General features: G+C 43.2%; 1 protein-coding gene across 4 annotated transcripts in view; it reads right to left on the bottom strand.

Annotated features, from left to right (window-relative positions):
- Window positions 1–17,793, bottom strand: part of CAPN3 (calpain 3) — a 149,596-nt gene that overhangs the window by 61,750 nt on the left and 70,053 nt on the right. For 3 of the 4 annotated variants that reach the window (XM_075330284.1, XM_075330285.1, XM_075330287.1), the window contains exons 6-9: window positions 11,194–11,316; window positions 8,131–8,214; window positions 5,832–5,917; window positions 5,653–5,730 (exon numbers count right to left, since the gene is read on the bottom strand). In XM_075330284.1, coding sequence (XP_075186399.1) covers window positions 5,653–5,730; window positions 5,832–5,917; window positions 8,131–8,214; window positions 11,194–11,316 — 371 coding nt within the window. The remainder of the gene's footprint in view (window positions 1–5,652; window positions 5,731–5,831; window positions 5,918–8,130; window positions 8,215–11,193; window positions 11,317–17,793) is intronic. The other variant, XM_075330286.1, reaches the window with a different exon arrangement.

Below are 17,793 nucleotides of genomic sequence, written 5' to 3'. Positions count from 1 at the left end.
AAGAAGGAAGTGGAATCATCAACAGAAATCAGGAAGTTATTCTGGATTATTCTGAATTATCTGTATTTAAAATGTACATAAAGACTACTGTTGCCTAAACCTTTGTGCTGTATATATCCCAAAAAAGTAGAGGGTGTCTATCAGATAAGTAGACCTCTCGGCTCTTACCTAACAACAAATACAATTTTTTGTTCGTCGACCAGATATTTAATACGACTTAGGGAACCATATTTGAATATTTAACGCAAAAATTGTTGATTTGTATGTTTGTGGTTTTATTTTTGCATCAGTTTGTATACCTGGGTTTTGGTGGTGGCTACCCTTACTAGAAAAGAATAGGGGCAGAGAGGGCGAGTCATCTGGAGCACGGGAGTCCAAAAAAATCAAGGCACCCTCCATTATTAGGAAGGGGAACCCAGGATGCATTTATGCAGGTCCCATCCCTTTAATAGGAAAAAACTATTTATACTTTTCTGACCCCCCCTTGTTACTACCTAATACGGGTACAGCACTCACTGACACTCACACTGTATGTGTTTTTTTTTATACGTTCATGTTTTATGCTGAATTAGAGGATACTGCAAGTGTCTTTTTTAAGATTAATTAAATAAAACATTGTTTTAGAAGTAGTTTTTGGTGGTGTATATGTACTATACCTCAGTTGAATTATCCTGTGTGGTTTTTAAATAATTGTGCCCTCCTCCATTGGTTATTATGTCCTCCTCCATTGGTTATTGGGTCCTCCTTCATTGGTTATTGTGTCCTCCTCCATTGGTTATTGTGTCCTCCTTCATTGGTTATTGGGTCCTCCTTCATTGGTTATTGTGCCCTCCTCCATTGGTTATTGGGTCCTCCTCCATTGGTTATTGAGTCCTCCTCCATTGGTTATTGTGTGCTCCTCCATTGATTATTGTGTGCTCCTCCATTGGTTATTGGGTCCTCCTTCATTGGTTATTGTGCCCTCCTCCATTGGTTATTGGGTCCTCCTCCATTGGTTATTGTGCCCTCCTCCATTGATTATTGTGTGCTCCTCCATTGATTATTGTGTGCTCCTCCATTGATTATTGAGTCCTCCTCCATTGGTTATTGTGCCCTCCTCCATTGATTATTGTGTGCTCCTCCATTGGTTATTGGGTCCTCCTCCATTGGTTATTGTGCCCTCCTCCATTGGTTATTGTGCCCTCCTCCATTGGTTATTGTGCGCTCTTCCATTGGTTATTGTGCCCTCCTCCATTGGTTATTGTGCGCTCTTCCATTGGTTATTGTGCCCTCCTCCAATGGTTATTGTGCGTTCTTCCATTGGTTATTGTGCCCTCCTCCATTGGTTATTGTGCCCTCCTCCATTGGTTATTGTGCCCTCCTCCATTGATTATTGTGCGCTCTTCCATTGGTTATTGTGCCCTCCTCCAATGGTTATTGTGCGTTCTTCCATTGGTTATTGTGCCCTCCTCCATTGGTTATTGTGCCCTCCTCCATTGGTTATTGTGCGCTCTTCCATTGGTTATTGTGCCCTCCTCCATTGGTTATTGTGCCCTCCTCCATTGGTTATTGGGTCCTCCTCCATTGGTTATTGTGCCCTCCTCCATTGATTATTGTGTGCTCCTCCATTGATTATTGTGTGCTCCTCCATTGATTATTGAGTCCTCCTCCATTGGTTATTGTGCCCTCCTCCATTGATTATTGTGTGCTCCTCCATTGGTTATTGGGTCCTCCTCCATTGGTTATTGTGCCCTCCTCCATTGGTTATTGTGCCCTCCTCCATTGGTTATTGTGCGCTCTTCCATTGGTTATTGTGCCCTCCTCCATTGGTTATTGTGCGCTCTTCCATTGGTTATTGTGCCCTCCTCCAATGGTTATTGTGCGTTCTTCCATTGGTTATTGTGCCCTCCTCCATTGGTTATTGTTCCCTCCTCCATTGGTTATTGTGCCCTCCTCCATTGATTATTGTGCGCTCTTCCATTGGTTATTGTGCCCTCCTCCAATGGTTATTGTGCGCTCTTCCATTGGTTATTGTGCCCTCCTCCATTGGTTATTGTGCCCTCCTCCATTGGTTATTGTGCGCTCTTCCATTGGTTATTGTGCCCTCCTCCATTGGTTATTGTGCCCTCCTCCATTGGTTATTGGGTCCTCCTCCATTGGTTATTGTGCCCTCCTCCATTGGTTATTGTGCCCTCCTCCATTGGTTATTGTGCCCTCCTCCATTGGTTATTGTGCCCTCCTCCATTGGTTATTGTGCCCTCCTCCATTGGTTATTGTGCCCTCCTCCATTGGTTATTGGGTCCTCCTTCATTGGTTATTGTGCCCTCCTCCATTGGTTATTGTGCCCTCCTCCATTGGTTATTGTGCCCTCCTCCATTGGTTATTGTGCCCTCCTCCATTGGTTATTGTGCCCTCCTCCAATGGTTATTGTGCCCTACTCCATTGGTTATTGTGTCCTCCTCCATTGGTTATTGTGCACTCTTCCATTGGTTATTGTGCGCTCTTCCATTGGTTATTGTGCCCTCCTCCATTGGTTATTGTGCACTCTTCCATTGGTTATTGTGCGCTCTTCCATTGGTTATTGTGCCCTCCTCCATTGGTTATTGTGCCCTCCTCCATTGGTTATTGTGCCCTCCTCCATTGGTTATTGTGCCCTCCTCCAATGGTTATTGTGCGCTCTTCCATTGGTTATTGTGCCCTACTCCATTGGTTATTGTGTCCTCCTCCATTAATTATTGTGCCATCCACAGGGCTGATGCATTATGAAGACCTATCTTTCTATGATATGCACCCTAGACAAGATCTTAAATTTTGATGTTGTCTTGCATCTTAGCATCAATTTGCTAATAGGCATCACTTCAGAGGAATGCCACTTTAAAATCTTGTGGTTGCCATTTTTAGATGAGAAGAGACAGAAATATACAGTGATTTCACAAAGTGACATGTAATACCTCCAACCACTTAAACATGATAAAAAAAATCAAATAAATAATAACCATTCATGTCTTCACTGAGCCATAAATATGCTCTAAAAATCTGTTGTTGCAACCATATAGAGAAAATGTTTGTTTTTTTAAGTATATCCACCTAAACAATGCTACAGATCATGATTTTTCATTTTACTATTTGTTGTATAAGTAATTTCCAAGCTTTAAGAATATGACATGATACGTAGAGTTGATTTATAGGATTGGTTAAAAACAGAGCCGTAACTAGAGGATCCTGGTTCCAAACACATCATCTCTTCCAGGGCTGTCCTTGCTGGTAGTAGGAAAAAAAAAAATTCAGAGCTCCAAATCGGCTTCTCTATTTGCTACCATAGTATGAAAATCCTTAGTATTGTGTATAGGAGTAATGAACTCCCCTGATTATTTTATGGGGTGATGAAACGGACTGTCAGCATAGAATGACTGCTCAAACCAAGTACAGGCACTCAGTGAATCATGGTGGAGCTAAACATCTATGCGCACCTTCCCACCTCCTTGTTTTCATGTTTTTCACCCTTCTTTGGCTCTATGAAGCCAGAGCTGTCAATCACAGAAGAGAGGACGGTCGATAGAGGGAAAACAAGCAGGTGGAAAATGCACTTACATGTTTCGCCCCGCCCTGATGCACCGAGCGCCTGTACTTAGTTTGAACAGTCCCAGTCCATCTGTGGAACCAATTACCGATGTCATCCTACCCGAACCATGAGCAGCTTTTCATAGAAAACATTTTTGAAAACACAGGTCCAGTGGGTCCCTATTTACATGTACTAAACGTTAGGCTGGTCGGCATAAAGCTGAGGGACGTTTACCCTGTTTTCTCCAAAACGCTCTACCGCTCTGTAATAAGGGATCCTGCCAGGATTTTAGGTTGCCAACTACTGAAATTCATTTAAACCTTCTATCATTTCCCATAGCTAGGGGGGTCCAAAATTGATCGACATCACATGACTACCAAGAAAGTCCAAATTCATCTTGTGATTCCGTTGGTCGCCTGATGTCATTTTCGTCACTATAGTTGTTATTATGAATAACGCCATTAATGTGTTATTATTTAGCAGCTGTCTTCTAATAAGTCAAAGCCAATGTAGAGCTACACTTAAAGCCTATGGGCACCTTTGACATGGAAAAAAAAATATTTTAACATACAGTACAAACCAAAAGTTTGGACACACCTTCTCATTCAAAGAGTTTTCTTTATTTTCAGGACTCTGAAAATTGTAGATTAACATTGAAGGCATCACAACTATGAATTAACACATGTGGAATGAAATAAATAACAAAAAAGTATGAAACAACTGAAAATATGTCTTATATTCTAGGTTCTTCAAAGTAAGCCACCTTTTGCTTTGATTACTGCTTTGCACACTCTTGGCATTCTCTTGATGAGCTTCAAGAGGTAGTCACCGGAAATGGTTTTCCAACAATCTTGAAGGAGTTCCCAGAGATGCTTAGCACTTGTTGGCCCTTTTGCCTTCACTCTGCGGTCCAGCTCACCCCAAACCATCTCGATTGGGTTCAGGTCTGGTGACTGTGGAGGCCAGGTCATCTGGTGTAGCACCCCATCACTCTCCTTCTAAGTCAAATAGCCCTTACACAGCCTGGAGGTGTGTTTGGGGTCATTGTCCTGTTGAAAAATAAATGATGGTCCAACTAAACGCAAACCGGATGGAATAGCACGCCACTGCAAGATGCTGTGGTAGCCATGCTGGTTCTGAATGCCTTCAATTTTGAATAAATCCCCAACAGTGTCACCAGCAAAGCACCCCCACACCATCACACCTCCTCCTCCATGCTTCACGGTGGGAACCAGCCATGTAGAGTCCATCCATTCACCTTTTCTGCAAAGACACGGTGGTTTGATCCAAAAATCTCAAATTTGGACTCATGAGACCAAAGCACAGATTTCCACTGGTCTAATGTCCATTCCTTGTGTTCTTTAGCCCAAACAAGTCTCTTCTGCTTGTTGCCTGTCCTTAGCAGTGGTTTCCTAGCAGCTATTTTACCATAAAGGCTGCTGCACAAAGTCTCCTCTTAACAGTTGTTCTAGAGATGAGAAGGTGTGTCCAAACTTTTGGTCTGTACTGTATGTAATCGGTTTGGTAATAAAATTGCACTAATCTTTAGTATGCAATCTTCATTCCTTCATTGCAATTCATTTCCTGATATCAAGTTTGCGGCCTGATCCAAATTTCCGAGTTTTTCAAAGTGGGAGTGTCCTTCTCTGTAATACATGCTGGACGCTGCTTTTATCATTTGTTATATAATCAGCACAACTCCAATACTGTGCTTTGTCCCCATGTCTATAGCTTGTTTTTTTTTCATAAGATTTTAGATACTTTTTCCCCTTTCCACTGCAGAGTTGTATACAATCCCCTTCCTGCTGTTCTACCAAACACTGGAAGAAGGGAGGGAAATGCAGAGAGTTTTGAGAAATAAGAGCTGGGACTGATTTGTATCAGATTTGCAAATCAATCAGCTAGATAAAGGCCGTATAGATACTTGCAGCAACAAAATGGTAGAATATTTTGAATGCAGAAAATTTAGAAAGTTGTTTAACTTTGCATTTAGGAAGCAAATTAATAATAATAATAATAATAATAATAATAAGTATTGCAAATCACCTTCCAATGTGTACAAAACCTTTAAATATTGTGTAAGAAAAAAAATAATACAATTTTTACTATACCAAAACTCGCCGTCTTCCATTATCTGGTGTTGTAAACGTGACTTCTCAGATTTATCAATTATTGTCCATTCCTTAGAGCTGCAGGAAAGAGTTAAAGATTTTACATAACCACATTTGTATAAAATGATGGAAAAGCATTTAATGGCTAAAATCGATACTATTGTATTTTGATAACTTACTTATCACTCCAGGATCCATTCCATTCTACCTGTCCCCAAGGGTTTCTTAGCCGGACCAGCTTTACCTTGTCTCCCTTGAATGGTGTCTGTTGCATAGTGAATACAACAGATGCTGGAGTTATTGTATCATTCTATAAGCACGTTCTATAAATCATTTGTATGAAAATATGTTTTCATCATTTTAGAAAAATAGGGGGGGGCAATGTTAAAGTATTGTAAAATTTTGAAATAATTAAAACACAGCTCTTAAAGGCAGATATTCTGTGATAAAAAAAGTTCAAAATCTATGATAAAAAGCTATAAATTTGTGATAACAATTGTGACTAGTTTTTTCAAAATTGTATTAGTTCCTGATAAAAGGGATTTCACTTAGGCTAGGTTCACATTTCCGTCAATTTGTATCAGTCACAATCCGCGGCTCTGGTAAACAACGGAATCAGTTTGGCGGATTCTGTTGTTTCCCATAGACTTGTATGACTGGCGGATTGCGACTGATGACCTTGCGTTGCATCCGCTGCATGGCGCATCAGTCGTCTTTGGACTGACCGCCGGGCGGAAACAATGCAGAATGTAACGTTTTTTTGGGCTGTCAAAATTAACGCACCGCACAGGAATCCGTCGCAATCCGTCAAGTTTGTAATGTTTGTCTATGGTGCTGGATTCCGTCGTAATCCGTCTTACGAAGGAATCCAGCGCTGGGTTCCATCACCAGCATGTTTGGCACACCCACTGGGCTGTCCCAAACACAAACGGATCATGACGGATCCGTCAAAAAACGGACGCATAGCGGATGTAACGGATCACTTTTTTCACAGGATTCCTGTGAACTGAATCCTGTGAAAAACACATCTGTTGCGTCAGTTGACATCTTAAAAACGACGGATCCGTCGCTGACGGACCTGATGGATTTAAAACAATGGAAATGTGAACCTAGCCTTACAGTAAATAGGGCAGAGCTGCTGTTCTGGGAACACCAAAAATTGTATGTGTGGTGCTTTGCGTGTGTACAAAGAAGGGGGGAGGGTTTAACTAAGAAAATTAGTTGGTGGCTCCAATCAGACACTCATTTCTAGGGATAGATCATCACTATTTAAGTCCTTGAAACTTCCTTTGAAGGCGCAGTCAAACAGCCATATAAATTGGAGTGAAATCGGAACGTAGTGCATGGACTGACAAGCGGCTCTCCTGGCCTGAGTGTGATCACTACTATTATTTCTATGCAGCTGACATGCTCAGGCCAGGAGAGCCACCGTGCACTCCATTACGATTTTGCTCCGATTCATACAGATGTTTGACTGCGCCCTAAAGAGGACTTTGCAGCTCTCCTGACATATTTTAGTAAACACTATTATTCCTCATGAAATAAAAATTCTGTATCATCTACTCTTATAACTCTACATTGTACCCTTCTTCTGTTATTCCTCCTTCCTACAAAGTGAGACTGTATATTGACAGGCCCTTAGACCAATGGGTGTTACCATTCCCCTTGTCAATGTATTAATTAATAAACAAGAGGAAAAAACAGAGTAACGGTATCACCAAGTTATACGAAAGGTGACTTGGAATGGTTACTGTGTTTCAGAGGGAATATAAGTATTTACAGTTACTTTTTAAGGTGTTATCTGGGACTTTACTTATTTTTTTCGTATGTGGCTAAGAACTTACCAGCAGGTAGTTGCCTGTTCGACCAGGCGATGATCTCTGCAGAGTTAGAGTGGTCACGGCCCTCTCCTGCTGGTAACATTACGTTGACAGAGCAGCTTCTTCTCTTCCATTCTGCTCTGTAAATTGGACAACACTGCAGATATCATGCTGACCGACAGCCCAACAGCGGAGAGACGGCTACCTAAGTGTTGGGAGTCAGTGGTCAATGTGATTGACGTGGCAGTGATGCACCATCGACAGAGCAGACCAGAAGAGAAGGAGCCACCATCTTTTCATGAAGTCAAAGGAAGCAAGAGAGTACGGTAACTGTCTGAGCCGGGATAGATCGTCACAGGGCAGATCCGGCAGGTAGTTAGCTACTTCCTGCCTGTAAGTTCTTAGCCACATACAAAAAATATCCTCTAAGTCTGAGCATACAGGAAACTATGGACTTTACTTTCAAAATTTGATTTATTGTGTATGTATTGAAAATAGACAAAGAACAACGAGAAATTAAATATTCTAGGCAAAGAAATTTCTCATATGATGTTAGAATTACGATATTGAGCTTTTTTTTTCGGTCTTCTTATTAGGTCATTATATTCCACAGAAAATACATAGCTTTTACCAATGACAGGAATATTGGATGGCATACCTCTTCCACTCCTGTCAGAGAATAAGCATGGCCTTTCACCAGTCCACTGGCCATGCGGGTCTCAAACTGTGCCGGGACAATTGCCTACAACATCGACACAAGAGAGGTTAGACGCAGATATTGGGAGCTTGTGACCGTGCAACAATTAAATATGTTGACACCATTCAGACATGAAAGCCGGTAAGACGGTTCATGCAAACAACATATTACATCAAGGCTAAAGTTTTACTCATATGTTATCAGAATATTTTAGTAATGGAGTATAATGTATTACATGTATGAAAACGCTCGTTACTCCATCACTAAGTAACATATGCAGGATGATATTCAGCTGGTGTAACAATATGCAAAGTGTCCACAAATTCATCATTCACCAAAACCAAGTATAAGACCCGTGCACCTTGGAGGAGGGAAAGAGACCAGAAGTAATAATGAAGGACACGAGGACAGACTTTCCAACTGATCGTATGAATGGCTCAAAGGCTCCAGCTGGTCAGGTCCCTGGACTGTTCCCAACTGTCACTACCATATGTACCAGCCAATCTCAGGTGATTCATGTGCTGTACTAACTATGCAAACATTCATGAATTAGACCTGCCCCCGATCTTCTAATCACACCTCCCTCGGCGTGAACGTCAGACTCCATAATGGTCTTAATTCATTCTGGAAAGATTTCTGCATTTGTGTCAAACTCTTTGGCCCCAGTTCCTCACAGCATCATATATTGAAGTATCTTCCCCCTTTTTTTTTTACTTTATGGTTTTCACTGACTTTTTGTGCCAAAATCTTCAAAATGGCACACATTTAGGGTAAAATAAAAAGCTCTTTATTCTTCCTTTTTAACTTTTTTTGAGCAGCTTTTTAAAACTAAAAGTCTTAAAACAGTTACACATTTGTCTAAAATATACCAAAATTGAAAACTGCACCAGAAACCTAACTCCAAGCAGAAATTGAAGATGAGACGCAACAATAAGCAAAAAGTCAGATAGAAAAAGTCTCACTCCATGAATCGGTCTAAAAAAAACAAACAAAAAACCCCCCAAAACATCTGAATTAAGCGGGCTTTACACGCTGCGACATCACTAGCGATGTCGCGAGCGATAGCACCTGCCCATGTCGGTGGCGCGTCACGGGGTGTTCGCTGCCGTAGCGAACAATATCGCTACGGCAGCGTCACATGCAATTACCTGTTCACCTACGTCGCTGTGGCCGCCGAACAATCTCTCCTTTAAGGGGGAGGTTCATTCGGCGTCACAGCAGCGTCACTAAGCGGCCGCCCAATAGAAGCGGAGGGGCGAAGATGAGCGACCGGAACATGCCGCCCACCTCCTTCATTCCTCATTGCCGGAGGCCGCAGATACGATGTTGTTCCTCGTTCCTGCGGTGTCACACATAGCGATATGTGCTGCCGCAGGAACGACAACCTGCGTTCCAAATGAGGAACGATTTTTTGAAAATGAACGACGTGTACACGACGAACGATTTGACACCTTTTTGTGATCGCAAAAAGGTGTCACACACAACAGCATCGTTAACGAGGCCGGATGTGCGTCACCAACACCGTCACCATGACGATATCTCGTTAGCAATATCGTTGTGTGTAAATGAGCCTTTAGTAGAGTCATTAAACAAAAAAAAAAAGACTTAAAAAGGAGATGGGGAGATTCCTCCGCACATGGTGAAGACCTCCATCTGCAGACAGCTGCTTTTTGTTTCCTGCCCCTCATCCGTCAGTAGCTTGGCTGGATGGAAGGTCTTTGAAAGAGTTATAGTGTTCTGTTTTTTTATTTCAAGACTAGAGATGAGTGAACCTGAGGTTCGGTTTTCGAACCGAACACCAAATTTAAAAATCAAGGTTCTGGTTTGTGGATCAGATGCTGTACATGGAAACAAAAAACTTGTGTTAACAACGCTGTGCTCAGGTACGCTCAGTGTAAGCCGCTTGCAGTGTTTGCATGGCGCACACTGGGGGTAACAACAGCGTGCTCGGATGTAGTGTGCAAAAAAAGAGGTTTGAAAAAGCCTGCCCACTCTCCCCCGAAGTATTCTGATTATGGCTGGCTATATGTGGGCAGAGACTCAAACTGCCATTCAGTGACTGAATCCAGTGTTCAGGTCAGGTTTGAGCCTGTGGAGCTCATTTGCTGCCGGCGAACCGAGCCTTGACGAAACCGCTCATCTCTATTCAAGACCACCAATCTGGCATTTGTAAGATTGAAAAACTGGTTAGATGTCTGGTGGATGGCTGATGACCTATGGTGAATTGCTCAGGCTTGGACTGACACACTGGGGAACAGGTGAATCCTCTGGTGGGCCGCTGTGCATGATTGGGCTCCCCACCCCATAAGCTGTAGTTGGCACAATATACTTGGTACATATAAAAACAACATCTAATCTATTAATTTAAGTAACTACCCAGTTTATCACTAGACAGAAACATAGATACATTTGTGAACTAGGGTAATGTTAATATGTGGATGAAGCTGAACAGTTGGCCAAGAGTCAACGACACTGGCAGGCCCTTGGCAACCCAGTCCGACACTGATGAATCATGATACTAGCACATCTGCTTCATGGATTCCAGCCTGCAGCACTGGAGTTACTGGACTGTTTTTTCTTCTCGGTTTTGGTTGCGGTTCACACACATGCTTGTTTAGTCTCGAATGATAGCAAGTTATATAAAAGCAGAACAACAATTATAAGCGTTGCAGAACAAGTTAGTGACAAAGATGCAATTTGTATGTGTTATGCATGTGATAACATATATTTCTATGAATTAATTGAACTAGAGATTTTATAATAACAACGCATGAAAAATGTAATTGTTAACATCGATAATAATTAAGAATAGGGGTTATCGCTGGAGGGAGATTATGAATTGTGAATTATAAAAGGATGCAGAGTGCAATCGTCTAGTCCTGTGGAGTGGAGTTAAATATATTTTGCATAGAACATAATTTTATTATACTTTATACATTTGGAATATAGTGGAATCTGTGCGATATGGTGCAGAGACTATCGCTCATGTTAGCAGCCACCACACCATGCCTGGAGTATACAAACCGCTGGTAGTTTTGGCTTGAAGCCATCCTGGTCAAGCTGTGTGTCACCCACAGCCTCAATCATTTTCTTCAATGCCTCCCCCATATCTGTGGTCGGCACCATCCCAAGCAAGTTATCTTTCTCCTGGCATCGGCAAAAAAATGCATTGGTTAAGAACTGAAGAGATAAGCCTGGAGATAAGAGTTCTGGCCACGGCAGCCAACCGCCGGCTGTAGCAGTGACATGTTGACCATGTCAGCGCTGCAATCGGTTGAGGGCTGCTGTGCTCTTTCTTTTGACTTTTTAATATTTTGCCCAAGTAAATCTTAAAGGGAACCTGTTACCAGATTTTTCCCTATGAAACGAAAAGAATCCCCTTCTGCAGCTCTTGGGGTGCAATCTATGAAGGTGCACCTTGGTCCTGACTCCCCTTTTAGACTCCAAAAATAACTTTATAAAACTTGGCCCTTAGGTATGCTAATTACCTTTGTGGGCCACAGGGGCTGGCTCATTTTCTGCTCCGTTTCCCCTCTCCTGCCTCTGATTGCCGGCCTCCTTCCTTGATTGACGGGATGACGCCCTCCGTCGTCATCCTCGTCGCATTTTCAAATCTCGCGCCTGTGCAGTTAGGTCTGCTCGCGCAGACGCAGTTCACTCTGCCATATTTCAGGCAGAGCGCCGGTGAGCTAAATGCGCAGGCGCAAGATTATGGGCGGGTACTAAGATGACGCTGGTGAGGTCATGCACAGCAAACACCTCACCAGTGTCATCCTAGTACCCGCCCATAATCTCCCGCCTGCGCATTTAGCTCACCGGCGCTCTGCCTGAGATATGGCAGAGTGAACTGCGCCTGCGCGAGCAGACCTAAGGAGCGAGATTTGAAAATACGACGAGGAGGATGACGGAGGGCGTCATCCCGTCAATCATGGAAGGTGGCCCACAAAGGTAATTAGCATACCTAAGGGCCAAGTTTTATAAAGTTATTTTTGTGGACTAAAAGGGGAGTCAGGTCCAAGATGCACCTTCCTAGAATGCAGCCCAGGAGCCGCAGAAGGGGATTCTTTTCGTTTCATGGGGAAAAATCTGGTGACCGGTTCTCTTTAAAACCCATTATAAAAATGATTATAAAATTGCTTCATATCTCATGATGCGACCTGAGTTTATAATAAAGTGATATGAATACTTTGCCAAGTAGAAAAATGAGAAAAACAACCATCAGCTGTAGCATATAGCGCGGAGCGTGTAGACAGATTTATAGGAACAGCTGTACTGTAGACCTCGCGATGCCCTCCAGTACGAGAACCAAAAATAAAAACTCCTGGTATTCTCTTCTTTAACGACAGCTGTTGGCATCACATATTCGCCATCATTAACAGCACTTTTATTGGGGTTTTCAAGAGGAGCGTTCTGCTATGAGTTACCATAGGAGCGGGCAGCAAAAAATAATGTGGTTAGGGTGGCGGAATTAGTTCAGCTGTCATATTTCAGCAAATGGATGTGTAATGCTATATCTCATCTTCATGAATATAAATGGTATTTATGTGTAAATAAAAAGGTTATATCGTATTTCTTTTTTTTGGTGAATTAGAGGGAAGTAGAAGGGTTTTTTGGGAATTATCATTAGGGTTTGTTTGTAAATTGAACCTATACCTAGTAAATGGGCAGTTCAGGTGGAACTTAGAGGGAGCGTGGGTGACTTTGGGAGACTAAAGAGGCTTTTCAGTTGTTTTTTCATTGATGCTATGTAGTAGAGAAGAGGTGTGAATGTGACTCACTTTTTAAGTCGGAAATGATTCCTGGCTTTTATCTTCAATAGCACACAAAATCCTATGCATGAAGGTGTTTTTGCCAGAATATGGGCGTAAAACACCTTAAAAAGTTGCAGAATGTTTGTGCTGCCTGAAGTCTTCACAACTGTTCCAGTAGGTTATGCCATAGTGGGCAAAGAATGAGTGGGACGGGAAGTGGCGAAGATGACCCAATAAAGTCACCAAAAGTTGTGGAGTAACATTTCTGGGGAAGTGCACACCAATGATTATTACGTCTAGAGATGAGCGAACCCGAGGCTTGGTGTTTTATATTTGTACCAAACACAGACTTTACAAAAAAAAAAATAGCGTTTGAATTCGGAGTTTGGGTGCTTCACGTACAGTTAGGTCCAGAAATATTTGGACAGTGACACAAGTTTTGTTATTTTAGCTGTTTACAAAAACATGTTCAGAAATACAATTATATATATAATATGGGCTGAAAGTGCACACTCCCAGCTGCAATATGAGAGTTTTCACATCCAAATCGGAGAAAGGGTTTAGGAATCATAGCTCTGTAATGCATAGCCTCCAATTACTTTTGACCTCCTAAAATGTGGAGTGTTTGTAAAGAAATGTGACAATTCCTACAATTTCTATCAGATATTTTTGTTCAAACCTTCAAATTAAACGTTACAATCTGCACTTGAATTCTGTTGTAGAGGTTTCATTTCAAATCCAATGTGGTGGCATGCAGAGCCCAACTCGCCAAAATTGTGTCACTGTCCAAATATTTCTGGACCTAACTGTATGCTGACCACTTGTGCGAACATTGCTGTGCTCGGGTGTGCTCAGTGCTCAGCCCAGTGCGAGCCGCTTGCAGGGTTTGACTGGCTTGCACTGGGGGTAACAAAAGCGTCTTCAGATGTAGTGTGCACAAAAAAAGAAAGAAAGAAAGAAAGAAATTAAAAAACCCCACCCAACCCCGGAAGGGATCTGTTTATGGCTGGCTGCATATGGGCGGAAAACTAAACAGCCCAATTAGTGACTTCCATTGGGGTTCAGGTCAAGTCTGGGTGAAGAACCGAACTTTATCTAAAGTCCAGCTGCACCTGCTGAACCAGACTTCCACGGATCCACTTATCTCTAATTAGGTCTTGTGTGCCTCTTAATTAATGGGTTGCATCTTAAGGGCACTTTACACGCTGTGATATCGCTATCGATATCGCTAGTGAGCGTACCTGCCCCCGTTGGTTGTGCGTCACGGGAAAATCGCTGCCCGTGGCGCACAACATCGCTTACACCCGTCACACAGACTTACCTTCCCTGCGATGTCGCTGTGGCCGGCAAACCGCCTCCTTTCTAAGGGGGCGGTAGTGCGGAGTCACAGTGACATCACAAAGCAGCCGTCCAATAGAAGCGGAGGGGCGGAGATGAGCGGGCGGAATATCCCGCCCACCTCCTTCCTTCCTCATTACCGGTGGACGCAGGTATGGAGATTTTCGCCGTTCCTACGGTGTCACACACAGCGATGTGTCATGCCGCAGGAACGACAAACAATCAGCGGCATGCACCACCAACGATATTATGAAAAGGAGCGACGTGTCAATGATCAACGATTTTTGTCGTTTTTGCGATCGTCGCTCCTACCTGTCACACGCTGCGATGTCGCTAACGACGCCGGATGTGCGTCACAAATACCGTGACCCCGACGATATATCGTTAGCGATGTCGCAGCGTGTAAAGCACCCTTTACTCCTGCATGCTCACCATTAAGACTGGCTTACAAAACACCAGTCTGAAAGCGCACCAATCACCAGGATTTTCCTATATAACCTAAAGCCAGCGCTATACTGGAACCTTCAGGCCGATTCTGTACATACCTTCAGTGGTCAGCTCGGATGTTTAGGTTTTTAAAACCAAGAAAGTAAATTTTATAAAATCAGCAGCTTCTAGAGTGACAGCAGCTGAGGATCAGATAATATCTGGGAGGTATTCAGAGTTATCCCCTCCCCCTGTTAGAATTAGCAAAAGCATTATACAATCTACCTAGCAGGACCTGTGCCGAGGTCAAACCCATGTGACCAGAAGGAGCGGGGCCTCAGCCAACAGAAAAATGTTGGTTTCTAGTATCAGCTTTGTTGGCTGAGGCCCCGCCCCACATGGGTATGACCTCACCGCAGGTCCTGCTAGGCAGATTGTATATTGCTTATGCTAACAGGGGAAGGGGATGACTATGCATACCCTCCAGATATGATCTGCTCCTCAGATGCTGTCACTCAAGAAGCTGCCAATTTTATAAACTTTACTTTCTTGGATTTCAAAACCTAAACATCCTAGCTGACCTCTACAGGTATGTATAGAATCAGCCTGATAGCACTGGCTTTAGGTTATATACGAAAATCCTGGTGATTGGTTCCCTTTAATGAATCAGGTCAATAGACTATCACATATGTGGTCAACTATACAGTGATAGGTAGGGGGATTTGGTTAGGTCTTGATATTAGGGGTGGGCTCCAGCCCCAAGACCCTTACGTATATCAGAACACTTGGAACTTCCAATGTGTCAGATTTTTGAAAATGTGAAACCAATGGAGATTCTGTTTCTTCAGAAGATTGTCACCACTGTATCACTGCTCTTGCATTGGTTCACATAGAGGAAGAATAGAGGCCACTCGGGTCTAGTACCTACATATTCATTTCGGACTATCCGGTGTGGGGAGTAATCTTTCTCAATGCCAATTTTCAATTTTGCAGCTCAATTTAAAGTCATTTGCCTAGCTATTTTAAGTATCACATTACTGACTGTGTTAGCTCTCGGAGTTTAGTACAGTATATATCAGGGGGAGGGGTGGTGCAAAGCTTAAGGATATATGTAATTTTATGTGAAATGATTCAGTATAATCATAAAACTACTGCCAGGACCTAGAAGGGGACACAGTCCTGCTACCCCCACCCACACCCAGTGATTAACAAATCTCCCTGTATACAGAACAATAGTTATCATTTCATGTGGGTGGGGGGAAAGACTCACAGGCTTCAGCTATAGTCCTGGAGGAATAAGTCAACCTTGCAACAGATTCTTTTTAATGATACTGTTATTATAAGATCACCAGAAGAAAACTTAGCGGTTCAGGAAAATATAGTCACCTCACGATTCACACTGCCCGACAAGATAAAAAGGGACAACCCGGACTGCCGCCCCAAAGGGGCTCAAGGGAGGGCAGCATGGCTGAGGAGGTATGCTAGGCCTTAGGATCAGTTTAAGGGTTAATTTCAGTTGCACTTTTGTGCGGGAAAAGTGTAGGGTGGAGCCATAGGAGCAGTTGGGATTTGGGGTTTTGTGATTGGCTAGCGAGTGGTGTCTGTAGGGCAGTGTGTAGGTCAGGGCCCTGGGGGGGTGGGTCAATCCTACCTGGAAGGCATCCAGAATCGTTCCCACCCACCTGCCCTGTAATAGATTTGGTCAGCCGATGGGGAAGAAAGGATGGGAGTAATCTCTGTCACAGCAGCGGGCGGCAAAGGGGGGGTATTTGAAGGTGGGGGTTTGCACAAACCCCCTCACCAGTGCAGGAATAGGTTACCCATGGTGGTGCAATTTTGGTTTAACATGGGTTCTCACTGGGTTGAGGTCTCAGCGGGACATTGATTCGGCAATAGTCGGCTAGGTGCCCTCAAGCAGGTGTGGTACGGCTGAGGGCAGGAGGTGGAGCTGATGTTGCGATCGAGCGTTTTTTTGGGAACCTTCATTTTACCCCTCCTCCTTTCAGGTTGTCTATTCATGGATATAGGTGTTAAAATGTTATCTATTGTTTGATGTTATTGTTGGGGTTATCTAATAAATGGGGCTGCTGTGGCCTTTTATATCCAATTATCAGTCAGTCTTCGTGTTTATTTCTAGGTAAGAACTAGGGAAAGGGGGTGGGAGTGGTGGTCGGACGGGCAAGGTAAGACCATTTAGTCAGACTTTCAAGAGTCAAAATATTCTTGTAACACCGTGGTATCTGCTTTTTAAAGATTACATTAGAGAGTTTAAAGAAGTCAGCCTAACCTTCCAATATCAGTGGTATCGGGTGACAGTGTATTGTGTATGGGGAGTACCCAACAGATAATGTCAGGGTACATCTTGTTGGTTTTTCAAAGATGATCCTTTGCTCGAAGAGTCACAAGTCGCTTTCGGAGGAGTCTGGCAGTGGCTCTGTCATACAGAGAAGGGGAACGCTCAGCCTACTGATATGTCCATGGGGGCATTAATATGCAGTGGTCTCCTGCAAAAGAGAATGTGTCTGCCCGCTTGGTATAGTGCATTAATAAAATTTTTAAGAAGAAAAAACACATGTAACCTTACACTGCTGGAGAATTGGAAGACGCTAATGGTGTCCATTCACAGCATTTATTGGTAGATGAAAAAAAAAAACAGGGCTACACGCTGACACAAAATTAGAGTCTTCCTCAAGCCATGAGGAATGCACTGGTACAGTGTAGCCCGATTCTATCCATGTAATTTAAATGCTCTGAAATGGTCAGTCCCATTATCTTTAATTATTGTCGTCTTTTCGGCAGTATTCTCCAGCAGAGTGGATATACGGGAAGAGCTGGAGTTGATTCTTCTATATTCCAAGGCTTTGATACAGATCTATTCCTGGTAGTAGCACATCTCATATAGGTCGGCAAATTACCCTAAAGGCCGCTTTACACGCAACGACATCGCTAACGAGATGTCGTTGGGGTCACGGAATTCGTGACGCACATCCGGCCTCGTTAGCGACGTCATTGCGTGTGAAACGCACGAACAACCGTTAACGATCAAATTTACTTACGTTGATCTTTGACACGCCGTCCATTTCCCAAATATCGTTGCTGGTGCTGGACG

This window comes from Anomaloglossus baeobatrachus, chromosome 12 (genome assembly GCF_048569485.1).
Source record: "Anomaloglossus baeobatrachus isolate aAnoBae1 chromosome 12, aAnoBae1.hap1, whole genome shotgun sequence".
Lineage (NCBI taxonomy): Eukaryota > Metazoa > Chordata > Amphibia > Anura > Aromobatidae > Anomaloglossus > Anomaloglossus baeobatrachus.
The sequence above is the reverse complement of the archived record's forward strand: the minus strand, read 5'-3'. Positions and strand labels throughout refer to the sequence as shown.